Genomic DNA, 27,527 nt, shown 5'->3' with positions numbered 1-27,527 from the left:
AAAATAATCCTGAGAGGCCCTCCTGAATCATCATTGCCCTCTATGGTGAGATGCCATCCCTTCCCTATGGCACCTCTCTGGCAATACTCATAGGAATGTTCCTAGAACTAACTAAACCCTTGTGTAGCTTGGGTAGGCACCATGTTGAATAGGAGAAAGTAACAAGAAGGCGAGGCCTCAGAGAACACAGAAGAGTCTTGCCTCCTCCTGATTATATTACAAAACTAGTCATTGTAATAACAACAACAGCTACCACTGATCACATGTGTATGTGCTGAAGGCAGCACGATGAACCAAGAGGACCACTTGATACAAAAGATGCTCTTGCTGGAACAGCAGTCACACCATATATTTCTATTAACTGTGGTCAGATTCCTCAGGTACAAGGCAAAGTGCCCTCTACTGCCCAGAAGGAATTCCACAGAAACGCTGTTAGTTCTCCTAACATAGATGGAAGATCCAGAAATGTCAGTTGAAGATTGGGATTTGTGTCATGGTGTGAGAATTTATTAGAAGTCTTCTTTTATTTCTTTTGATAACTCTGTATGGGATTGGTAGATATTTACTCAAGGTGATGGGGGGAGGGTAAAATCGGAAAAGGAGAGAGAGAAGCCACAATCCACACAGAGCATTTTGAGGCAGGAGAAAAAGATGTCCTTCCAATGTTTAGTTATCTCCCATCTGAACAAGTGTGTACATCTTCTGTTTCCTAGGGTGGCCTATGGCAGGTTGAATCCTGATGGCATCTGGACCAGGAAGAGGTCAAGGAGGCTCCCGATGGCCCCACAGGGCATCTATAGCTCCATGCCAGGTAGTATTTTTTTTTCATTACTGAAAATAAAAAAGTTTTCATGGAAGTAAGCAGACGTAACACTGACTTCATGGGTCCAAGGAAAGAGGACAATGTAGAGACAAAAGAATACAAACTGACTAGTTGCTAAAGGAGCTAGAAATGGGAATTATTTTTTACAAAAAGACAAATTAAATAAATAAAATATCATCCTTCATGGTACAGCAGTGCTGTGGCCTGGGGATAGAACTGGAAACTTTGTGTGGTGAGTACTAGTGGGATGTGAATTGGGCCAAAATATATTTGTCTCCAAGAAATACATTTTTCAAAATGCTAAGCCTTAATTTTTTTTTTTTTTTTAAGTAAACAGCCGGGAAAATGCCAGGCTTGATACTTTCTTGAATGGAGCCCTGGATGTGCCGTATGGAAGCCCTTGTGAGGGGGAAACCCTTGTCGGTCTGCCCCAAGCCTTGCTGCTGTGTAGGTCCATTCAGTTTTTCATTAGCCTGTACTTTGAACCTCTCCCCTCGCGGCATCCTGGCTAACTCCAAACCCCCTTCCGCCCCGCTGCCAGCAGCACATGATGTGCTTCCTCTCTTCAAAGGAGCAGCCATCTTGGAAGAAGCTACAGGGCTCCAAAAAACAATTTTGTTGGTCCAGTAATCAAATCTCTGAGCCCACAGCCGTGTTTCTCTCCTGCCACATTTTTCTTGGCTCTTCCGGCCTCATCCCTCTAAGCAAACATTCCCTCTACATTTAGACTCCTTCTAACACTGAGCATAATGTAATGGAAAGAAACATTGAAGACCTGGGTTTCAGTGGTTTTTGCTATTAACTTTCTCAGTGTTTAATATCCCAGATTGTCAGCTTTCTCATCTTTATTTAATAATATCCATCTTACAATGGATGTTATTGTCAATGGAAAATTAGATGGGACAATATACATGAAAGTATGTTAATAAATGTAACAGTCAAACAAATATTAATCAAATACCTGATACGGGATTGGCATTGAGAAATATGATGCTATGATGCAACCTTATAATCTAGCCAAAGAGGTAGACAGAGACATAGATAGTCTTAATGCAGTGTGTGGCAGTTGGATTCTGTTTGTTTGTTTTGATTTTTGTTGGTGTTGGCCATAACAAACCAACCTATAACCCATTCCTATTTCTATTCCTCTTGCCACTAATTTGTCTTCCTTCTTTGGGCCTCAGATTTCAATTTGCCAAACTCATAGATGACCAGATAATTTGTTATCCAAACCAGGATACTTCCTACAGTAAGAAGAATTGCTGTTAATAATTATGCCAGAGCAATTGGTGCACATGGAGACTGCTCCAGGCAAACAGAGATGATGGTCACACTACAAATGAAATGGGGGCAGGCATGCAACAGTATCTAAGCATTATTCGAGTTCTTACAATGTATGGCGTTGTGTTTATTATCAAAAACTTTTTTCCCAGCCCCAGTGACTGGGTTCCCTCTTTGGCTGCCCTCATGGGCCTGGCTCCTGGTCAGTAGCATGTAGTGAGCTGAACCCTGAAAATCCTGGTTGCTTCCCTCCCAGGTCAAATTTGTTGAAAGTAAAACTGCATAATACTCCTTGTGATCACATCACCTGTTGGAGCTTAGATACCTAGAGCGCCTGGGAAACTAAATGAAAATAAACTTAAATACCAGCAGCACAGGTCAGAGACTACTGGGGAATGTTTAGCTCCTGAATTGTCTCTTGCTCCTTCTCAGATACCTTAATCTCCTCCCCCAAAGCAGTAAGCCTTGTGTTTGCATGGATGGACAAATTTCTCGATGTGTAGATATATTAAATATACATACTTTTTTTTGAGACGGAGTTTCACTCTTGTTGCCCAGACTGGAGTACAGTGGGTATGACCGTGGCTCACCACAACCTCTGCTTCCCAGGTTTAAGTGATTCTCCTGCCTCAGCCTCCTGAGTAGCTGAGATTACAGGCATGTGCCACCACGCCTGGCTAATTTTTTGTGTTTTTAGTTAGAGACAGGGTTTTCCATGTTGGTCAGGCTGGTCTCGAACTCCTGACCTCAGGTCATCTGCCCACCTTGGCCTCCCAAAGTGCTGGGATTACAGGTGTGAGCCATCGTGCCCAGCCTCTCTCTCTCTCTCTCTCTATATATATATATATACACACACACATTTAATAATATCCACCAACTGTGAGCTTTGAAAAGCTTAAGATCAATAAGAGAAAAGGATTGATGAGCTGATTTTGTATAGCTCTCTCCCCCTTCATTCTCCTCCCTCCTGGCAATTTGATCCCCTTTCCACTTACTCTCTTAACATTTTTATGGACTAGATATGCAATCTTAAGTGAAAAGCTTATTGTTTTTTCTTTTCCAATGCCATCCATTAAAAGTATGCCCAACTACAGTGGTCGGGAAACTGAGGAACAGACAAAGTGTAGGGGAGTTCTTGCTAATCTTGTATACACAGGGAGCTCACACAAATTCATGCTAGATGATTTGAGATTAGTGATGGAGTCTTGTATATATCCAGGCTGTATGTTGCATATCTTCCTAGAATCAGACACTTCAACGTCATCTTCAATGTAAAACCAAGGTGATACGTCTGAGCTAACCATGCCTCTTCCCAAACACATACACATGATCTACATAGTATCTTTTATCATAGACTTTTCTAGTCTCTTGGGATTTGTGAGACTCTGAAGCTTTCTCTTCCAGCATGCTTTCCAATTTCATTATCCTTATGAAGGTTGTTGAGAATTGTACTCTACAAACAGATTCTGGAGGAGAGTTGTCATTATCCAGACATCATAGAGTCTTGTCCTAATTGCTTTTGTTTATGTCATAAAACAATCTGTTTTGGTGGCTCAGTTCTAGATAAGAACTGGTGCAGGAGAACCAGGTTTGGTGTTCAGAGCAGTGACTATAGGTGGAAAGTTTGGGGAGAATGCATTGATATAGCAACTGAAATCAGCCTGAACCTGAAAGAACTTACAGAAGACTCACCGGCATGATGATTACAACCTCAGACCCACTGACCCACCCAGGCAAAATGGAATACAGGGTTTGAGTGTTTTTGTTTTTGTTTTGTTTTATTTCACCGTCTAATTCTTCATATCTAGCCTGTGGTGAGCATCCTCCACTAGGACCTGGAATAACCTTGCTAAACCTTTACCTTGACTGGCTACCTGTACAGGCGTGAATGGTCAGCCCTGAAAATTACAAGTGCTGATTCAAATAAGAATGCTACTGTTTCAAATAGGGATACTATCTTCTACACATCTGATTCACTGGGGATCTGGGAACCATTACTATTTAGTGATAGTGCGGGAAATGAAATGGAAGTGGAAGTTAGTATGATTTGACCTGCTGAGGGTGTGAGGCTGTGACTCCTGGGTTAATTCTTGCTGTTTTTTTCCTAGAATAAGTTTTACTGTGGTTCCATGATTTGTGTCCTTCCCTGTTGGCTCTGCAGGAGCCTGGCTGTCTTTATTTAGTAAATGTATCTTGTAATTCTTAACCCAAGGGCCTCAGATTCCATATGGCATGTTTGAAAGGACAGCATGCACATTATCTCAAATTCTTTTTTGCTTTATATTTAAAAATATTATCTTGAAGATCAAAAGTGAAAGCTCTCCTCTCATGTTGAGTCCAGCTGTCCTGTGGAGTCAAGGATAGCCCTGCTCAGCCATGCTGGGGTGTGGAGACAGAGTGTCCTAAATACATACACAGCAATTTTCCCCCTTCCTGTCCCCACCCTACCTTGCCCTTCAAGTACAGACATGATGCTATTGACTCACTACAAATGGGAAAGATGATTTGAGGTTTTCAGCATAACTTAGCAAGCGTTAAGTAAGCACCTATCATGCCCCAGGCTCTGATTTGAAGTTCAGTGATAGTTTTAAGGAGAGAGTTTCAAGGAGAGAGTGGTTGGCTAACAAGATGAAGGAGCTGTATTTCAAGAATATATCTAGTATTTTATTGAGAGATGTTTAAATAAGTGGGATATAAAAAATTGGAAAATGGCATGTAATCCACATGTAAGAAGGCAAATTGAAATAAGAGGCATATAGTGGCATTAGCAGCTCCCAGAAGAAGGAGCTGTTAATTCTGCCTGAGGGATCAGAGCGGGATTCTCAGATATGTTAAAACTCATGTAGTTTAAACTGGGTTTTAAATATCCATATAAATATGCATTTCACTCCCATTTACTCAATGCCTAGTAAATGCCAGACAGTGCAGATTTTGAAGGAGTTCTTACCACCAGGGAGCAGATGGCCTACCTGGCAAGCTGGGTAAATAAACAATTATTAGAAGAAAGGTTTCTTTTGACTTGTTAGTTGTGTTAATAGACCCCCTCCCCCTTTTCTTAAGCTAGGTATCATTCATTAACTATTTTTCTACTCACAATCTAATTTATAATTCAAAACCATCTCATACATTAGAGTCTACTCTAAGTTTCTATCAGAGGAAACTTGTCTAGAGTTGCTTAGCTGGTTAGTGAGACAACCACAAATTGGAGCCTTGAATCCATATCTGTTAGATTCCAAAGCCCACCCTATGAAATATTAAAGAGTTGCCCTCAGGGGACAATGCAAATTAAAGGAATAAAATATGGGAAAAACACAGGAAAGTGAAATTACACTACAAGGTCAAGAAGGGGTACTTCCTTTGTAGAAGTTAATTTAGATTACCCTGAGGAATTTTATGTGATCTTAGACAGGTAAGAGAGAGTTTGATCTTTGAGAATGCTGGATGGCATACTAAGAAGTCTCTCTTTTTTTTTTTTTTTTGAGATGGAGTCTTGCTGTGTTGCCCAGGCTGGAGTGCAGTGGTGTGATCTTGGCTTACAGTAACCTCCGTCTCTTAGGTTCAAGCGATTCTCCTGCCTTAGCCTCCCAAGTAGCTGGGACTACAGGTGCATACCACAACACCCAGCTAATTTTTGTATTTTTTCTAGAGCTGGGGTTTCAGCATGTTGGCCAGGCTGGTCTCGAACTCCTGACCTCAGGTGGTTCACCCACCTCAGCCTCCCAAAGTGCTGGGATTACAGGAATGAGCCACCACACCCAGCCTAATTTTTAATTCTATAAATTATGGGTACCCACAGCAGAGGTATCAGATAGAATGTGATCTGAAGGAGTGCATCTTTTTGGAAGTATCTCTGGATAGGTAATGAGAATGAGAATGGGCTTTCTGGATGTGCCATGTTTTCAAACATATGGTGAAAGTTAGAACTTCAGACTGTGGACTTGAAATTATTTCCTTTTCAGAGTAGGTATAAGTGGTTCACCTGAAATTGAACTTTACTTTTAGAGCTATGAATTCAGGTATGCAGAAAACAAAGTACTTTATCCTTCTAGAATCCTACTTAATCCGTATGTGACAGAAAAGATAGTCAATAATTTTTTAAAGGCGCTTTAGGATTAACCTCATTTAAATAAGAATTTACTTTTTTGGGGGGGTGGATCTAAATTCTAAGAGGCTTTCAAAACAGGAAAGGATAGGGGATGGGAGATGGGGAGATAAATACCTGATTACTGGTCATTGGTATCTGTTCAGCCTTGCAATATTCTCCACTCATTGTCCCTAAACTGCACCATTCTCAATCTGACTGGCTCCTTACAGCCTTCTAGGCTCCTTGTACCCTTTGCTTCCCTCTCAGGGGAGTTTTCAAATGTTTTCTCACATGACTCGGGAGCCATACAAGACTTTGGGGCCTAGCTAGGTTTTGCCAGACCTTGCTGATTTTCCCAGGCCCCAGTGAGAAAACAAACACCAGTCCCTTCCCTCATTGACCCGTCCCAGGACTCAGTCCACAGAGATGAGGCACAATGGAGAGCCCTCCACACCCAGCTACAACTCTCTCTTCTCCTTCCACCTGACTTACCTCCTGATCTTTACCTAGACTTTTACAGTGATGAGAGTGTTTGTAGGGAAACTAGTTCTCCGTAATGGAATATTCTGCCAGATGTGTCTTGTCCTGGTATAATCTGGACCAAACCTTTAATCAAAGCCATAAATGTGATAAATGATGCCCATCTCCTTGAATAAAGGAGAGCCATGTGTTAAATAGAGAGTAAAGGTGAAAACACACAGGTTTACATTTTATAATATTGTTCCCACGCTATTAGGAATGTCTTGTAAATCTTAATACTCTGAAAAAAACCAACTGGAGATGATTTTTTTCTCCATAGAGAAATTTGGTCTTAGTAGCCGGGTATTTTTCAAGATGGCAAATTCTACTTTCTTATTTTCTTTGATCCCCCCACAAGGGTCTCATCTATGATCAAAGCCTTTTTTAAAACAGCAACTAGCATATTCTTGAAGGTATAATTAACTACCATAGTAACTATAAATTATAATCCTTCTCTGACTTTCCAGACAACCTAAATAGGATGCAGTCACTTTGCCCCTACAATTAATACTCCCTGAAGAAATATCTAAGTGTCATGATCTTTTGCTAAATTTGGAGCATGCAAGCAAAAATTTGGTCATTTCCATCAGCAGTTGCAGTGGTGGCAAATTCATTGAGTTAAGCAAAGTACTGGGCCACACAACCTGGGTTAGCAAAAGAAATTAACTGGGAACTTGCAAAGATGAAAGTTAAGTAACAATTGAAAAAGGCTTTATTTATACTTCAGTAAAAAGGGGTGGAGAACAGAATGGAATATTTTTTATTTTTTATTTTTTTATTATTATACTTTAAGTTCTAGGGTACATGTGCATAACGTGCAGGTTTGTGACATATGTATACTTGTGCCATGTTGGTGTGCTGCACCCATCAACTCGTCAGCACCTATCAACTCGTCATTTACATCAGGTATAACTCCCAATGCAATCCCTCCCCCCTCCCCCCTCCCCATAGTAGGCCCCGGTGTGTGATGTTCCCCTTTCTGAGTCCAAGTTATCTCATTGTTCAGTTCCCACCTATGAGTGAGAACATGTGGCGTTTGGTTTTCTGTTCTTGGCAATAGTTTGCTGAGAATGATGGTTTCCAGCTGCATCCATGTCCCTACAAAGGACACAATCTCATCCTTTTTTATGGCTGCATAGTATTCCATGGTGTATATGTGCCACATTTTCTTAATCCAGTCTGTCACTGATGGACATTTGGGTTGATCCCAAGTCTTTGCTATTGTGAATAGTGCTGCAATGAACATACGTGTGCATGTGTCTTTATAGCAGCATGATTTATAATCTTTTGGGTATATACCCAGTAATGGGATGGCTGGGTCATATGGTACTTCTAGTTCTAGATCCTTGAGGAATTGCCATACTGTTTTCCATAATGGTTGAACTAGTTTACAATCCCACCAACAGTGTAAAAGTGTTCCTATTTCTCCACATCCTCTCCAGCACTTGTTGTTTCCTGACTTTTTAATGATTGCCATTCTAACTGGTGTGAGATAATATCTCATTGTGGTTTTGATTTGCATTTCTCTGATGGCCAGTGATGACAAGCATTTTTTCATGTGTCTGTTGGCTGTATGCCTGTCCTCTTTTGAGAAATGTCTGTTCATATCCCTTGCCCACTTTTTGATGGGGTTGTTTGTTTTTTTTTTCTTGTAAATTTGTTTGAGTTCTTTGTAGGTTCTGGATATTAGCCCTTTGTCAGATGAGTAGATTGCAAAAATTTTCTCCCATTCTGTAGGTTGCCTGTTCACTCTGATGGCAGTTTCTTTTGCTGTGCAGAAGCTCTTTAGTTTAATTAGATCCCATTTGTCAATTTTGGCTTTTGTTGCCATTGCTTTTGGTGTTTTAGACATGAAGTCCTTGCCCATGCCTATGTCCTGAATGGTATTACCTAGGTTTTCTTCTAGGGTTTTTGTGGTATTAGGTCTAACATTTAAGTCTCTAATCCATCTTGAAATAATTTTCGTATAAGGAGTAAGGAAAGGATCCAGTTTCAGCTTTCTACTTATGGCTAGCCAATTTTCCCAGCACCATTTATTAAATAGGGAATCTTTTCCCCATTTCTTATTTTTCTCAGGTTTGTCAAAGATCAGATGGCTGTAGATGTGTGGTATTATTTCTGAGGACTCTGTTCTGTTCCATTGGTCTATATCTCTGTTTTGGTACCAGTACCATGCTGTTTTGGTTACTGTAGCCTTGTAGTATAGTTTGAAGTCAGGTAGCGTGATGCCTCCAGCTTTGTTCTTTTGACTTAGGATTGTCTTGGCAATACAGGTTCTTTTTGGGTTCCATATGAACTTTAAAGCAGTATTTTCCAATTCTGTGAAGAAACTCATTGGTAGCTTGATGGGGATGGCATTGAATCTATAAATAACCTTGGGCAGTATGGCCATTTTCACGATATTGATTCTTCCTATCCATGAGCATGGTATGTTCTTCCATTTGTTTGTGTCCTCTTTTATTTCACTGAGCAGTGGTTTGTAGTTCTCCTTGAAGAGGTCCTTTACATCCCTTGTAAGTGGGATTCCTAGGTATTTTATTCTCTTTGAAGCAATTGTGAATGGAAGTTCATTCATGATTTGCCTCTCTGTTTGTCTGTTACTGGTGTATAAGAATGCTTGTGATTTTTGCATGTTGATTTTTTATCCTGAGACTTTGCTGAAGTTGCTTATCAGCTTAAGGAGATTATGGGCTGAGATGATGGGGTTTTCTAAATATACAATCATGTCATCTGCAAACAGGGACAATTTGACTTCTTCTTTTCCTAACTGAATACCCTTGATTTCTTTCTCTTGCCTGATTGCCCTAGCCAGAACTTCCAACACTATGTTGAATAGGAGTGGTGAGAGAGGGCATCCCTGTCTTGTGCCAGTTTTCAAAGGGAATTTTTCCAGTTTTTGCCCATTCAGTATGATATTGGCTGTGGATTTGTCAGAAATAGCTCTTATTATTTTGAGATATGTTCCATCAATACCGAATTTATTGAGAGTTTTTAGCATGAAGGGCTGTTGAATTTTGTCAAAGGCCTTTTCTGCATCTATTGAGATAATCATGTGGTTTTTGTCTTTGGTTCTGTTTATATGCTGGATTATGTTTATTGATTTGCATATGTTGAACCAGCCTTGCATCCTAGGGATGAAGCCCACTTGATCATGGTGGATAAGCTTTTGGATGTGCTGCTGGATTCAGTTTGCCAGTATTTTATTGAGGATTTTTGCATTGATGTTCATCAGGGATATTGGTCTAAAGTTCTCTTTTTTTGTTGTGTCTCTGCCAGGCTTGGCCTCATAAAATGAGTTAGGGAGGATTCCCTCTTTTTCTAGTGATTGGAATAGTTTCAGAAGGAATGGTACCAGCTCCTCCTGGTACCTCTGGTAGAAGTCAGCTGTGAATCCATCTCGTCCTGGACTATTTTTGGTTGGTAGGCTATTAATTATTGCCTCAATTTCAGAGCCTGCTATTGGTCCATTCAGGGATTCAACTTCTTCCTGGTTTAGTCATGGGAAGGTGTAAGTGTCCAGGAAATTATCTATTTCTTCTAGATTTTGTAGTTTATTTGTGTGGAGGTGTTGATAGTATTCTCTGATGGTAGTTTGTATTTCTGTGGGATCGGTGGTGATATCCCCTTCATCATTTTTTATTGCATCTATTTGATTCTTCTCTCTTTTCTTCTTTATTAGTCTTGCTAGTAGTCTATCAATGTCGTTGATCTTTTCAAAAAACCAACTCCTGGATTCATTGATTTTTTGGAGGGTTTCTTGTGTCTCTATCTCTTTCAGTTCTGCTCTGATCTTAGTTATTTCTTGCCTTCTGCTAGCTTTTACATGTGTTTGCTCTTGCTTCTCTAGTTCTTTTAATTGTGATGTTAGAGTGTCAATTTTAGATCTTTCCAGCTTTCTCTTGTGGGCATTTAATGCTATAAATTTCCCTCTACACACTGCTTTAAATGTGTCCCAGAGATTCTGGTATGTTGTATCATTGTTCTCATTAGTTTCAAAGAACATCTTTATTTCTGCCTTCATTTCGTTATGTACCCAGTAGTCATTCAGGAGCACGTTGTTCGGTTTCCATGTAGTTGAGCGGTTTTGATTGAGTTTCTTAGTCCTAAGTTCTAGTTTGATTGCACTGTGGTCTGAGAGACAGTTTGTTATAATTTCTGTTCTTGTACATTTGCTGAGGAGTGCTTTACTTCCAAATATGTGGTCAATTTTGGAATAAGTGTGATGTGGTGATGAGAAAAATGTATATTCTGTTGATTTGGGGTGGAGAATTCTGTAGATGTCTAGTAGGTCCACTTGGTGCAGAGATGAGTTCAATTCCTGGATATCCTTGTTAACTTTCTGTCTCGTTGATCTGTCTAATGTTGACAGTGGGGTGTTGAAGTCTCCCATTATTATTGTATGGGAATCTAAGTCTCTTTGTAAGTCTCTAAGGACTTGCTTTATGAATCTGGGTGCTCCTGTATTGGGTGCATACATATTTCGTATAGTTAGCTCTTCCTGTTGAATTGATCCCTTTACCATTATGTAATGGCCTTCTTTGTCTCTTTTGATCTTTGGTGGTTTAAAGTCTGTTTTATCAGAGACTAGGATTGCAACCCCTGCTTTTTTTGTTTTCCATTTGCTTGGTAGATCTTCCTCCATCCCTTTATTTTGAGCCTATGTGTGTCTCTGCATATGAGATGGGTCTCCTGAATACAGCACACTGATGGGTCTTGACTCTTTATCCAGTTTACCAGTCTGTGTCTTTTAATTGGACCATTTAGTACATTTACATTTAAGGTTAATATTGTTATGTGTGAACTTGATCCTGTTATTATGATATTAACTGGTTATTTTGCTCGTTAGTTGATGCAGTTTCTTCCTAGCATCAGTGGTCTTTACATTTTGGCATGTTTTTGCAATGGCTGGTACCGGTTGTTCCTTTCCATATTTAGTGCTTCCTTCAGGGTCTCTTGTAAGGCAGACCTGGTGGTGACAAAATCTCTAAGCATTTGCTTATCTGTAAAGGAGTTTATTTCTCCTTCACTTATGAAAGTTAATTTGGCTGGATATGAAATTCTGGGTTGAAAATTCTTTTCTTTAAGAATGTTGAATATTGGCCTCCACTCTCTTCTGGCTTGTAGAGTTTCTGCCAAGAGATCTGCTGTTAGTCTGATGGGCTTCCCTTTGTGGGTAACCCGACCTTTCTCTCTGGCTGCCCTTAACAGTTTTTCCTTTATTTCAACTTTGCTGAATCTGACAATTACATAATTGGAGTTGCTCTTCTCGAGGAGTCTCTTTGTGGCATTCTCTGTATTTCCTGAATTTGAATGTTGGCCTGCCTTACTAGGTTGGGGAAGTTCTCCTGGATGATATCCTGAAGAGTGTTTTCCAACTTGGTTACATTTTCCTCCTCACTTTCAGGCACCCCAGTCAGACGTAGATTTGGTCTTTTCACATAATCCCATACTTCTTGAAGTCTTTGCTCATTTCTTTTTCCTCTTTTTTCTTTAAACTTCTCTTCTCACTTCATTTCATTCATTTGATCCTCAATCGCTGATACTCTTTCTTCCAGTTGATCGAGTCAGTTACTGAAGCTTGTGCATTTGTCACGTATTTCTCGTGTCCTGGTTTTTATCTCTGTCAGTTCATTTATGGCCTTCTCTCATTGATTATTCTAGTTATCCATTATCCCATCCTTTTTTCAAGATTTTTAGTTTCTTTGCACTTGGTATGTAATTCCTCCTTTAGCTCTGAGAAGTTTGATGGACTGAAGCCTTCTTCTCTCAACTCGTCAAAGTCATTCTCCATCCGGCTTTGATCTGTTGCTGGCGATGAGCTGCGTTCCTTTGGAGGGGGAGATGCGCTCTTATTTTTTGAATTTCCAGCTTTTCTGCACTGCTTTTTCCCCATCTTTGTGGTTTTATCTGCCTTTGGTCTTTGATGATGGTGACATACTGATGGGGTTCTGGTGTGGGTGTCCCTCCTGCTTGTTAGTTTTCCTTCTAACAGTCAGGACCCTCAGCTGTAGATCTGTTGGAGATTGCTTGAGGTCCACTCCAGACCCTGTTTGCCTGGGTATCAGCAGCAGAGGCTGCAATAGATAGAATATTGCTGAACAGCAAGTGTACCTGTCTGATTCTTGCTTTGGAAGCTTCATCTCAGGGATGTACCCCCGCCATGTGAGGCGTGGGGTGTCGGTCTGCCCCTAGTCGGGGATGTCTCCCAGTTAGGCTACTCGGGGGTCAGGGACCCACTTGAGCAGGCAGTCTGTCCGTTCTCAGATCTCAACCTCTGTGTTGGGAGATCCACTGCTCTCTTCAAAGCTGTCAGACAGGGTCGTTTGCGTCTGCAGAGGTTTCTGCTGCTTTTTTTTTGTTTGTTTAGCTGTGCCCTGTCCCCAGAGGTGGAGTCTACAGAGACAGGCAGGCCTCCTTGAGCTGCTATGGGCTCCACCCAGTTTGAACTTCCCAGCGGCTTTGTTTACCTACTTAAACCTCAGCAATGGCGGGTGCCCTTCCCCCAGCCTGGCTGCTGCCTTGCCCTTAGATTGCAGACTGCTGTGCTAGCAATGAGGGAGGCTCCGCAGGCATGGGACCCTTCCGGCCAGGTGTGCCATTTGCTAAGACCCTTGGTAAAGCGCAGTATTGGGGTGGGAGTTACCCGATTTTCCAGGTGTTGTGTATCTCAGTTCCCCTGGCTAGGAAAAGGGATTCCCTTCCTCCTTGCACTTCCCAGGTGAGGCAATGCCTCGCCCTGCTTCAGCTCTCGCTGGTCAGGCTGCAGCAGCTGACCAGCACCGATTGTCTGGCACTCCCTAGTGAGATGAACCTGGTATCTCAGTTGAAAATGCAGAAATCACCTGTCTTCTGTGTCACTCTCGCTGGGAGCTGGAGACTGGAGCTGTTCCTATTCGGCCATCTTGCTCCCAATCTATTTTTTATTTTTTAGCGTTATTATTATTACTCTAAATCATGAGCCTAGGTTTGCCTATTATCACTGTTCACAGCATTTATCACCAACTTGCAGTGGAATATTGTAAAGATTCATTATAGTCGTGAGAGGGTAGGAAAATAAACTCACATATCCTGCATATCTGAAAGTGTTTTATAGGCACTGTGCTGAGCAGTCTACAATGTTCTTCTCATTCCGTCATAATGATACCTTAGAGGTAGATCCCATCATTCCCATGTTACAGATGGAGAAACCCAAGTTCCTTGAGATGAAGACAATCATCCAGCATCAACTCTGATAGTAAAACACAGAACCAATGACTCAACTGTGGTCTAGATCTGACCAAAGTAGAATGAAAATTTTTCTCATTTTGTTTTCCTGGACTTAACTCTGTATAGTCAATGATTCCATGACTTAGACTCATTGAGAAATGCTTCCATCCTGGTGATTGGTGATTTTCCTCTCCCAGGATACCTTGATTACACCCAGGACCAAGTTGACTTTTTGTCAGTTAAAGAGGAGACCCTGGCCGGGCGCAGTGGCTCACGCCTGTAATCCCAGCACTTTGGGAAGCCGAGGCAGGCGGATCACCTGAGGTTGTGAGTTCAAAACCAGCCTGACCAACATGGAGAAACCCTGTCTCTACTAAAAATACAAAAATTAGCCGGGCATGGTAGTGCATGCCTGTAATCCCAGCTACCTGGGAGGCTGAGGCAAGGAGAATTGCTTGAACCCAGGAAGTGGAGGTTGTGGTAAGCTGAGATTGTGCCATTACACTCCAGCCTGGGCAACAAGAGCAAAACTCTGTCTCAAAAAAAAATGAATAAATAAAAATTTAAAAATAAAGGGGAGACTCTGGTTGACTTCTCGTTTCCATTTTGTCTTCCCAGTTCCTTCTCTTCATATTTGTTTTTGCATCTAAAAGAAGGTGAAGGAAATGCAAAAACATTTGAGTGCATATTATGTTTCAAGCACAACAATCTAGCAACCTATGTATTATTAGCATACACTGTATAGATTGAAAAGCTAGGGCTCAGAGAGGTTTTTAAAAACATGTATCCAATTCTATTTTTTAAATACATTTAATGGTGTAAAAAAACAAAGAAAAAACTGTATTCCGGTTTTATCCAAGATCATCCTGGTAAGATTAGAGCAGGAAGTCAAATCCAGATTTATCTTCCATCAAAAAACATCTTCTATTTCCACTGTTAATTCATTTGACAAATATTAATGAGAACCTGAGTATGTGCTGGACCTGGGTATAAATTAGTAAATAGAATAGACACAGTCTTGCTCTCACAGAACCCACTATCTAGTAGAGGAAACAGACAATGCCTAACAAGTAAATAAGTAACTATTATAATATGTACTAATTTGAAAAAGAAAAATTGGGACATCACCTTAGATAGGAAATATATGATACAGTGTGTCATCTATTATGTTTCTAGTTATATTAACTCAAAGGAGAAACTAGGGAAAATAGGTGGTCTGAGAGTTGTACTGAGGAAGAGGGCTCTGGAAAAAGGAGTCAGGGACAGAATGTGGGGAGGATATCCCAGACAGTAAAGACAATGTGTAGAGGCTCCATGACAGTAAAAAACTCGGTGTGTTTGAGGGACAGAAAGATGTTTTGTTCAGCTGGAAAGGAGTTTCTGGGAAAGAAGGTCATGAGATAAGTTGCAGATACAGGCAGGGGTGGGTCTTAAAGGGAATGGAGGTTATGTAAATAAATTTGGATTTCATTCTAGATTCAGTGAGGAACCAGCAAAAAACAGGATATGATTTTCTTTTGAAATTGGTTACTCTGGCTGTTCCATGATGATAGTATTTGAAGGAAGAGTAAGGTGAGCATGTCTTAGCCAGGCAAACCAAGATGATGACTCATGCTAGGGAGGGGATAATAAGTATGTGTATGTGTGTGTGTGTGACTGGCATATATAGTAGGGGAATATATATACGTGTGTGTGTGTGTGTGTGTTTGTGTGTGTGTGTGTGTGTGTGTGTATAGTGGACTATACGGTAGATGTGGAGGAGCCAAGACTTGCAAGGTCTGGCCTGGGATCTAGGGAGGCATCAGGCAGTTGCAGGTTTCTGGCATGTGCCGTGGGTGTATGGTAGTGCCATTATCGAGACAACGAAGACTGAAGAGAGAAACACAGCTGGGGAGAAAATCAAGAGCTTGCTTTTAGATATGTAAAATTTGAGATATCAAGTAGACCATTGGTTATATGAATCTGGAACTCAAAAGAGAAGGTGGGAGATATAAAAGCCTTCCTGAAGGCTTATAGAAGACATTTAAAATAATAGGAATAAATGCATTTACCTAAAGAGAATTTGGAGAGATAGGTAAGATAGCCTAAGACATAGCCATGAGATGTTATAAAATTTAAAGATACATTGAAAGAGAAAAATCCTTCAAAGGAGAAAAAGAAGGAAAAGTGTAGTGAGGAAGGAGTCAAACTACAAGAATATTAAATGCTCCTGGGGGATCTGGAGCAGACTGTACAATGGAACTCTGTGTACCCATGAAAATGGTTTCCATCTGCACTGTCCAATGCAGAGATGATTTTCTTATTGAAACACTGTTTCTTATAGGAAAGTGAAGGTGTAAAAGGAAAATAACTGGAATGTGGCCATTGAGTTTGGCAGCAAGAGGTAATTGTTGCCACTGACCAGGGAGATGGTAAATTGGAGGGGAAAGTCAGTCAAGTATAGGTTGAGAAAGCAAAGAAATAGAAACAGTGGCTTTGTGTGGTACATCTGGAATATTGACCGTGAAGGGAAATAGAGAAGTGGCATGAGTGTGACAGAAGTATGAGAATTTAAGAGAAGAGTGTTTTATTTGAGGGAATGGAAGATGCCATTCATTTATTTAATCATTAGATATTTATTGAGCACCATGAAGTTTCAGCACCGTTCCACATGGTGGAACGAGCTTGGGGATGGAGCTTTGAATTAGACAAGCAATGTCGTTTTTCTCATGGGATTTATAGTCTATTGTGTGAGTAAGACAATAGGCAACAAACAATTAATTAATTAAAGGATAATTATATAGAGTAGTAAGTACTATACAGAAAGCAAAACAAAATCATAGGAGTGATCAAGAGTGACGGTAGAGGAAGGGCTATTTAAATAAGAGGATCAGGCAGGGCTTTTCCAAATGGGTTACATAAGCTGAGACCAGAGTCATGAGAGAAGCTACTGCTAGGAAATGATGGGAATGAGCCAGTAAAGATGTAAGATGGAAAAGGTACGAGAAAGAGAGGTGGACAAAGGAACACAGTTGAGGAGACAAGAAAAGATAGGCATCAGAGAATAAAGGGAAGGATTAGCCATTTAGGAGGAAGGATGCTTCTTCAGAGGTCAGATTAGTGGCATGTATGACGGGAAGAGACTGAAGAATTATTGTTCATATGGAACTTGAGAAGGTGGGCTAAAAGCATAGGAAGTGATGATCAAACATGAGATACTTAGTCATTGGAAGGGGTTGTCTTCTTGGTAATGGCAAGCCCAGAGCATAATATTGAATGGGAAATTGAGGAAGAGTGTTGCAAATGTAGTGGTAGAGGTCTTCAGAGCTGAAAAACAGAAAGGCTGGGGCATTGGATGGAACACGGGAGTGTTAATATCAGCAAGAATGATGCACAAAATCAGATGAGGCAGAGAAGCATGAACTAGGAGCTAATTGTTTTTACAATATATTACAAATGACTAGATAAATGATAGCAACAAAGAAAGTATATCTGCATGGAGGGAGCCTCAAATAAATAGAGGATTTTCAAGAGATAATAGAAGTAACAGTATAAAAATTGGAATGAGGAGCCAGTATGATATTGACCCTACCTCCTGTATTAGCTGTATTAGTTTGTTCTCATGCTGCTCTGAAGAAATACCCAAGACTGGGCAATTTGCAAAGAAAAGAGGTTTAATTGACTCACAGTTCTGCATATCTGTGAGGCCTCAGGAAACTTACTATCATGGCAGAAGGCACCTCTTCACAGTGCAGCAGAAGAGAGAATGAGTGCCAAGTGAAGGGGGAAGCCCCTTATAAAACCATCAGATCTCATGGGAACTCACTCACTATCAGGAGAACAGCATGGGAGAAACTGTCCCTATGATTCAGTTATCTCCACCTGGTCCTGCCCTTGACACGTGGGTATTATTAAAATTCAAGGTGAGATTTGGGTAGGGACGCAGAGCCAAGCCATATCACCTCCCTATCCCAGAATATATAGAAGTTGGAAAAATAAAGTTTCTGCTTGAGAGGACTTTCAACTAATGCTGCTGGTTCTTTAGCTAAGACTAGTTCCACCCCTTCCTGTTGCTCAAAAATCCCAATCATGTATTCAGTACCAGGGAATGAATGCTGTTTTGTTTTGTTTAGGATAACAAAGTCAGCATCATCCCCTTACACAGAATTTTTTTTAGTGTTGGTCCTTTGTCGGGATTATGTTTTCATTTTTCTTTTCTTTTTTTATTTTAAAGTATTTAGTTGACAAAGATTGAATATATTCGAGGCTTATAATGTGATGATTGATACACATATTCATTGTGTAATGGTTACCACAATTAAATTAACTAATGCACTCATCCCCACCCATGTCATACATTATTAGATGCCTGTATTAGTCCATGTTCACACTGCTGTAAATTACTTCCTGAGACTGGGTAATTTATAAAAGAAAAAGATTTAATTGACTCATAGATCTACAAGGCTGGAGAGGCCTCAGGAAACTTACAATCATGGTGGAAGGAGAAGGGGAAGCAGGTACCTTATTGACAAGGTGGTAGAAAAAGAGAGTGAAGAAGAAACTGCCAAACACTTTAAAAAATCAGATCTCATAAGAACTCACTATCAAGAGAAAAACATGGCAGAAACCACCCCCATGATCCAATCACCTCCCACCAGGTCCCTCCCTGGACATGTGGGGATTACAGTTCAAAATGCAATTTGGGTGGGTACACAAATTCAAACCATATCATTCCACCCCAGCCCCTCCAAAATCTCATGCCTGTTTCACATTTTAAAACCAATCACATCTTCCCAACATTCTTCTGAAGTCTTAACTCATTCCAGCATTAACTCAAAAGTCCACAGTTCAAAGTTTTGACTAAGACAAGGCAAGTCCCTTCCACCTATGGGTTTGTAAAATCAAAAGCAAGTTAATTACCTCCAAGATGCAATGGGGGTACAGGCATTGGGTAAATGCTCCCATTCCAAATGGAAAAATTGGCCAAAACAAAGGGGCTACATATTCCATGCCAATCCAACTTGCAGTCATCAAATCTTAAAGCTCCAAAATAATCTCCTAACCAAAACAAGCTCCTCATCCATTGCATGCTGATACAAAGGGTGAGCTCTCAAGGCCTTGGGTAGCTCAGTCCCTGTGGTTTTACAGGGTACAGCCCCCACTGCTCTCATGAGCTGGTGTTGAGTGCCTGTGGCTTTTCCAGGCACACAGTGGAAGCTGTCAAGGAATCTACCTCTCTGGGGTCTGGAAGATGGTGACCCTCTAGGGTCACAGCTCCACTAGGCAGTGCCATAGTGGGGACTCTGTGTGCAGCTTCAACCCCACATTTCTCTTCTGCACTGCCCTAGCAGAGGTTCTCCATGAGGGCTCCACCCCTGCAGCACACTTCTGCCTGGACATCCAGACATTTTCATCCATTCTCTGAAACCTAGACAGAGGTTTCCAAAGCTCAACTCTTGTCTTCTGCACACCTGCAGACTTACCATCACATGAAAGCCACCAAGACTTGGGGCTTTCACCCTCTGAAGCAATGGACTGAGCTGTACCTTGGACCCTATTAGCCATGGCTGGAGCTGGAGCAACTAGGATGCAGGGGGACACCAAGTACCAAGGCTGCACAGAGCAGTGGGGCCCTGTGCCTGGACCATGAAACTATCTTTTTCTATTAGGCTTTGGGGCCTGTGATGGGAGGTACTACTACAAAGACCTCTGACATGCCCTGGAGACATTTTCCCCATTGTCTTGGCTATTAACATTTGGCTCCTCATTACTTATGCAACCTCCTGCAGCTTGAATTTCTCCCCAGAAAATGAGTTTTTCTTTTCTACCACATAGTCAGGCTGCAAATTTTCCAAACTTTTATGCTTTTCTTCCATTTTAAACATAAGTTCCACAGATCATCTCGCTCAAGTTCAAAGTTCCACAGATCTCTAGGGCAGGGGCAAAATACCACCAGTCTCTTTGCTAAAGCATAGCAAGAGTGACCTTTGCTTCAATTCCCAATAAGTTCCTCATCTCCATGTAAGACCACCTCAGCCTGGACTTCATTGTCCATATCATTATCAGCATTTTAGTCAAAACCATTCAACAAGTCTCTAAGAAGTTCCAAAGTTTCCCACATCTTCCCGTCTTCTTCTGAGCCCTCCAAACTGTTCCAGCCTCTGCCTATTACCCAGTTCCAAAGCTGCTTCTACATTTTTAGATTATCTTTATGGCAGCACCCAACTCTCTGCAGTACCAGTTTCCTGTATTAGTTTGTTTTTGCTATACTATAAAAAAACTTCCCTGAGACTGGGTAATTTATAAAGGAAAGAGATTTAATTGACTTAGAGTTCCATATCACTGGGGAGGCCTCAGGAAACTTATAATCATGGAGAAAGGGGAAGGGGAAGCAGGACCTTCTTCACGAGGCAGCAGAACAGAGAGAGAGTGTGAAGGAGGAACTACCAAACACTTTAAAAAACATCAGATCTCATGAGAAATCACTCACTATCATGAGAACAGCATGGTGGAAACTGCCGCCATGATCCAGTCACCTCCCACCAGGTCCCTTCCTCCACACATGGGGATTACAGTTTTAGATAAGATTTGGGTGGGGACACAGAGCCAATCCTTATCAATTCCCAAAACTTTTCCTCTTATAACTGAAATTTTGTTCCCTTTGGCCAACATCACCCAATTTCTGCCACTCCCAGCCCCTGGAAACTACCATCTTACTCTCTACTTGCATTATTTTGACTTTTTTAGATTTACATATAAGTGAGATCATGCAGCATTTGTCTTTCTGGGTTCAGTTTATTTCACTTAGCCTACTGTCCTCCATGTTTATCCATGTCACAAATGTCAGGATTTTCTCCTTCTTATAGATGAGTAATATTCCATTTTATAGGTGTACCACCATTTCTTTATCCACTCATTCATCCATGCACTCTGAAATCGTTTCCATGTCTTTGGTATTGTGAATAATGCTTCACTGAACATTGGAGTGCAGATATTCCTTTGAGATATTGATTTTATTTCCTTTGGGATGTACCAGAAGTGGAATTATTGAATTGTACAGAGTTCTATTTTTAATTTTTTAAGGAACCTCCATTCTGTTTTTCATAATGACTGTACCACTTTACACTTCCATGAGTAGGGTTGGTGGGACAAGGCACAAGAGTTCCGCTTTCCCCATACTTTTGCTAGTACTTATTTCTTTTTCATAATGGCCATCATAACAGGAGTGAGGTGATATCTAATTGTGATTTTGATTTGCATTTTCTCAATGATTAGTGATAGTAATACTGAGCTTTTTTTCATATGCCTATTCACCATTTGTATATCTTTGGAAAAATATCTATTCAAGCCCTTTGCCCATTTTTTTGTCATGTGATTTGCTGTTTGGTGTGTTTTGTTTGTTTCTTTTTGCTATTAGCTTATGTAAGTTCTTTGCATATTTTGGATGTTAAACCCTTATTAGATAGAGAATATTTGCAAATATTTTCACCCATTCCATAGTTTGCATTTTTATTTTGTTGATTGGTCTTGATAACCACTTAGACGAGATTGATAATCAGTTCTAGTGCTCTCATTCGAGTATGTCATTGGATGAAGCCTTTTAGGCAGGTGTTCTCAGGAGGCTCCTGGTAATGAGATTGCAATGATTGGCAGCTGCTTCCTGGGACATCACTGGTTAGTATGGCTGAGTGGGGAGTCTGCGGGTACTAAATTAGAGGAAGAGAGACTGAAACTTCAATTTCTAAATCTGATTGTGCCAGCTTCTCTCCTGACTTGAAACTGGAGGGCCATTATTGACCTTAGTTCTTCCAGCAACACCCCACCCCATCTTCCTTTAATTCCACTTTAAAAACCCATTCTTAAACTCTTACTTCTCTCTTGGCACAACTAGTGTGTTATTCTTCACCACAAAGGCTCTCTCTACTTAGTAATTTAAAGCAGTCTACGTCAAAATGACATTAATTATGTCAGGATCCACTGAAACCCCTTGTGAAAGATACATTTTTTCTTTTTTAAAGAATGAAATGCAAGGAAACTATTCTTTGTGCAGTGAACCTGAGAGTTTACAGGGTTGAGGAATTCAATAAATACAGCAGCTAGGGGGGATTAAGGACAAGTCAAATATTTAAAAGGATAAAGTATATAGTTTCCAAAACACCCATTTCTGGGTATAGGCTGAAGACTAGTATCTTTTGCTTATAACTTGTTTTAGCAAAATTCCAGCATTTAATTATTAGTTTGGTGAATGACCACACCAGACCATTTAGTGTAACATGACAGGCCCTGAAGGGAGTAGTCAGTAATTTGAAACATTAACCATGGGTTTTGTCTGAAAAATTAATACGTGTAGCATGATTAGAGTGGCAGGGTTCCACCAATCAAAATGTAGAAGAAAACTCCATGGTACTAATAAAGGCAGCTACTGTTCTGGCTTATGGAAAACATAATAGATGCTATATATTAATAATTTACTATGTGCCATTGCTATTAATACATTATCTCATTTTATCTTCTTGCCCACTATACAAGCCAGATAATAACAAAAAGAGCTAATATTGTTGAGCATACACTACATTCCACAAATTTTTACATGTGTTATTTATCTTTCCCATTCTTTGTAATATGATAATATCCATGTGTTAAATATAAAAAAAAATGAGGATTTAAAAAGTGTAACTAACATGAATAATAAATGAGAGACGCAAGACTTAAAATAAGAGTTATCTAACTCTGGTGCTCATATGCTTAACAGCCACTGTATATGAAAAGATGAGTAAAATCAGACTAACCTCGAGGAAGTGGAATATTATGGACTGGATTTGGGCAAAGTCTTACTGCACATATTTATAAAAACATTAGTTCCACTCCATCATGTTTAATTACAAATAGCGTCTCCTATTAGGCTAGTCAGTAGAGATCCTTGAGGATTTATTTTAATGATTACCAAGACAGATTTGTAATTGTACAGATAGATTTAAAAGGCTTGCAAAAAACTTGTTAGAAATCATAACAATAGGCCAGGTGTAGTGGCTCACGCCTGTAATCCCAGCAGCACTTTAGATACTGAAGTGGGCACATACCTTGAACTCAGGGGTTCAAGACCAGTGTGGGCAACATGGCAAAACTCTGTCTCTACCAAAAAAAAAAAAAAAAAAAAAGAGAGAGAAACAAAAAAATTATCTGGATGTAGTGGCACACACCTGTAGTCCCAGCTACTTGGGAGGCTAGGATGAGAGGATCACTTGAGCCCTGGAGGTTGAGGTTGCTGTGAGCCACAATTGTACCACCGCACTCCAGCCTGGGTGACAGAGTGAAACCGTGCATCAAAAACAAACAAACAAAAAGAAATAGTAATAATAGTTACCATTTATTAGAGACATTATCACAAATTCTGACTATAACCCTGGAAGATAGACACTAACTTATTAGACATTGCTGGATTGCCTACTCAACAAGTCATTGTCCTCCTCTCCATTTTTAACAATTTTAGTTGAACTGTCCATTTTTCTTTTGTGGTTTTATGCTGCAAGTGAAGCAGGCTGAAACTGCAGCCTTATGGGTGAATCATCATGATACTAAGCCAGTTATAATGATGCAGTCACTCTTACCAGTGATCGACCTGTGCACAGCCAATTCTAGCTGATAAGATATGAAAAGCAGACTGCACAGGAACTCTGGAAAAGGGTTGCTTCCTCGTTGACATAGAGTCCACAGGAAGAACACATCCTCTTCCTCCACTGGTCATTGTTATGTCTGTATGTGATGCCTGGAATGACTACTACCTTCTTATGACAATGAGGGGAGTTTGACAAGCACCAAAGCGGATAGAGAGAAAATAGAGAGGAGAAAACCCCGAGGGCATGATGATGTCAAGTTGCTAATTCACCAACAGTACTTTCCTTACCTCAAAACTTCCTGCAGTGTGATATAATAAATTTTCTGCATCAGTTCAGGTAAATCAGGGTGTTTGTGTGTATGTGTGACCTGCAGTTCAAAGTTTCCTAACTGATAGATTTGTCATCCCTATGATGCTGAGGTGGAAAATAGGATTCAAGCAAATTGAATACTTGCCTGACTTTGCATTCAATAAATAATGAAGCAGGATTTATATGGAAGTTTGCATGATCCCAGAGCCTGTGCTTTGCTGTAACACACCAGATCTTACTCTTCCCTCTATAGGCTCCATTTGTGTTCCAAACCCTTTTCTCCCTGGGAGAGTTGAGGGCAATAAAAATGAATGTTTCGCTGCATGCTAAATTTCTCAATCTGCATGTGCAGATGGGAGTATAGTGATGAGTAAGAAGTCTTCTCAGGTCTTCCATGACACTGCCAGCACACATGCTAAAAAAGAAAAAAAAAAAAAGCTTTCTTCAGTGCTAGATTAAAATGCCTTGATGACTTGCCATTGTACAACTCAAGACTCCATCTCAGAAATTCTAACAAATCAATAGCAAGAAAACAAATAACCCAATTAAAAATGGGCAAAGGACTTGAACAGACATTTCTCAAAAGAAGACATACAGATGGCCAACAGGCATATGAGAAAAGACTCAACATCACTATCTTTAGGGAATGCAAATTAAAACTACAATGATGTAACACCTCACACCTGTTAGGGTGGCTATAATCAAAAAGAGGAAAGTGTCAGAAAGAATGTGGAGAAAAAGAAACTTTTATACATTATTGGCAGGAATGTAAATTGGTAAAGTTACTATGGAAAACAGTATGGAACTTCCTTAAAAAAATAAAGTGAGAACTACCATATGACCCATCAATCCAGCTACTGGGTATATATCCAAAGGAAATGAAGTCAGTATGTCAAAGAGATATCTGCACTCCATGTTCGTTGCAACATTATTTACAACACCCAAGATATTGAAACAACCTAAGTTGTTCATCAATGAATGAAGAAAATGTGGTACATATACACAAAGTAAAACTATTCAGCCTTTAAAAATGAAGAAAATCCTAACATTTGTGACAATATGGATGAATCCCAAAGACATTATGTTAAGTGAAATGAACCATGCACAGAAAATTAAATATGGCATGTTCTCACTTATATGTATAATCTAAAAATTCAGACTCCTAGAAGTAGAAAGTAGAATGGTGGTTATTAGAGCTGAGGTTGGGGGAAAGGACTGGAGAGATATTGATCAAAAGAAATAAAATCTCAGTTATCCAGGAGGAATCAGTTTAAGAGACAGGAGGAATAAGCTTAAGAGATATATTGTACAATATGATAATTAAAGTTAAGAGTAATGTACTCTTGAAAATTACTAAGAGAGTAGATTTTGGGTGTTCTCCACACACAAAAAATGAGATGTATGTGAGGCAAATATATTAATTAGCTTGCTTTAATCATTCCACAATATACACATATTTCAAAACATCATATTATATACCATAAATATATATAATTTACACATGTCAAGCAAAAATAACAAATTTAAAACTCTGAATTTAAAAAATACTCCCTGTCTCCTTATCAGTACCTACAAGGCCCAATCAATCTGGCCTCTACTTTCCTCATCTTTTTCTACCCAGACAGCCTCATGATGGAGGACCCAGTACAAGTCATTTCTCATTTCTTCCAAGTACCTTCTCCTTCCCCACTTTAAGCTTCTGCAAGTTCTATTTCCTCCACCTCAACTACTCTTATTTCTCTTCTTTACTGACATACTTCCTTCTCATCCTTCAGGTCACATTTTGACATCACTTTTTGTCCTCTTTTATGTCTTCTAATTCTGCTTTTACTCACTTATCACAGTGATATTTACTTAATTTATCTAAATATTTGCTTGTTTAATGCCTGCCTTCCCCACAAAATTCCAAGCTATAGAATAGCAGAAGCTGAGTTGATCTTGCTAAATACCACTTCTCTGGCTCTTAGCCTGAAAGATTGAATTTGGGGTATACTCAATAAATATCCACTGAGTGAATGAATGATGAATGAAGAAAGCCCTCTACTGCTTGTTCATATAGGGAGAAAGGAGTGATCATGGATCTGCTTAGATGGGAAACTGGGAGAAGCACATTGTATTTGTCTGTGCTCATGCTGCTAATAAAGATATACCTGAAACTGGGTAATTTATAAAGGAAGAGGTTTAATTGACTCACAGTTGCACATGGCTACAGAGGCCTCATGATCATGATGAAAGGCAAAGAGGAGCAAAGTCATGTCTTACATGGTGGCAGGCAAAGAGAGTGGGTGTAGGGGAACCCCATTTATAAAACCATCTTGTGACACTTATTCACTGTTATGAGAAAAGCATGAAGACTCACCCCCATGATTTCATTACCTTCCATTGTGTCCCTGCCATGACATGTGGGAATTGTGGGAGCTACAATTCAAGATGAGATTTGGGGGGGGACACAGCCAACCCATATCACACATATATGTATATTTTTTCGACACTCCAAATCTGGCCTAATCTTACAATATTGTCTGCCATACCCCTATTCTAATATACCATCATCTTCCCTTGAACCCACACACTGCCCCCCTTCTTAGGAACCTTGCTTTAAGTCATGCCAGTTATACTCACATTCCTCCAACATACACCAGTTCATTCTCCACACAACAGCTACAGTGATATTTAGCAGATCATGTCATTGCTCACTTTTCACTTTCCTTTGGCAAGTGGAGCAAGATCCAATGTTCTTAAAAGTGCTACATAATTTGCCTGTGCCTACCTGTCATGCCTCATCTTCCAGCAGCCTCTCCCTGGCTCACCATGTTGCATTCACTCTGGCCTCTTTCTGTTCCCTAAGCACACTCATCAATCCTTTTGCTCCTGATACATACTCTCTGCCCTAGACCTATGCAGGGCTGCCTAATTATCAGTAGGCATCATCACTCAGATTCCATGACTAAAGTATTCCTCAGCCTTTACAAGCTCTGCCCCATTACTCTATTGTATTTTCTTCATATCTCCCTCATTGTCTGAAAAAATATTTTTATTTGTTGGTTTAAGTATTTATTGTCTGTCTCCCACTACTAAAATAGAAGCTGCTTGAGGGTCTGCATCTCATCAGTCTTGCTGTTTATGTATGTGTATCACTTAGAACTATGCCTAGCACACAGGAAGAACAAAATAAGAATTTCCCAAATGAATAGATGAATGAGTGCACTCAAAGAGGTGAGTTATTGCACAATTATGTTCAGATTTGACAAATATTTATTGTGCCATTCAAGCAAGAATGCCATGTAGGTATGGAAATTGAAAACATGATTATGATCCACTTTACCCTCCAAGTGTCCCAAATAGTGTACTAAGAATTGCTGTATGAAGGAATATTCTCATATGGTATAAGTGTCGTAGTTGATGTGTACAAAAACAAAACAAAACAAAACACATTGGGCGCTAGATGGCAATGATCATTTCTCCTTGCAAGAATCAGGACAGGCTTCCCAAAGGAAGTCTTGAGCGATGAGTAGGAGTTTTCCAAATCATTTTTGGGATGGTCTCAGCGTTTCAGGAAAAGATAAAAGAGTATCCAAGGAAGTAGAGTCATACATCAAGTTGGTGTGTTGGGAAAACTGGTGGGTTTTCCATGGCCAGAATGTAGGGTTTGTGAATAAGGAGAAGTACAAGACTAAGCTGGAGTATAGAGAAAACAAAAGTCTACTCA

At 40.1% G+C, this 27,527-nt stretch overlaps 1 protein-coding gene across 1 annotated transcript in view; it reads left to right on the top strand.

Moving 5' to 3' along the window:
- The first annotated feature begins 741 nt into the window (after positions 1-741).
- ANKFN1 (ankyrin repeat and fibronectin type III domain containing 1) overlaps positions 742-27,527 on the top strand; it is a 536,065-nt gene continuing 509,279 nt past the window's right edge. The window contains exon 1 of the mRNA XM_050764649.1: positions 742-811. Coding sequence (XP_050620606.1) covers positions 778-811 — 34 coding nt within the window. The 5' untranslated portion in view covers positions 742-777. The remainder of the gene's footprint in view (positions 812-27,527) is intronic.

Source organism: Macaca thibetana, chromosome 16 (assembly GCF_024542745.1).
Source record: "Macaca thibetana thibetana isolate TM-01 chromosome 16, ASM2454274v1, whole genome shotgun sequence".
In the NCBI taxonomy this organism is placed as follows: domain Eukaryota; kingdom Metazoa; phylum Chordata; class Mammalia; order Primates; family Cercopithecidae; genus Macaca; species Macaca thibetana.
This window is presented reverse-complemented; position numbering and strand designations above follow the sequence as displayed.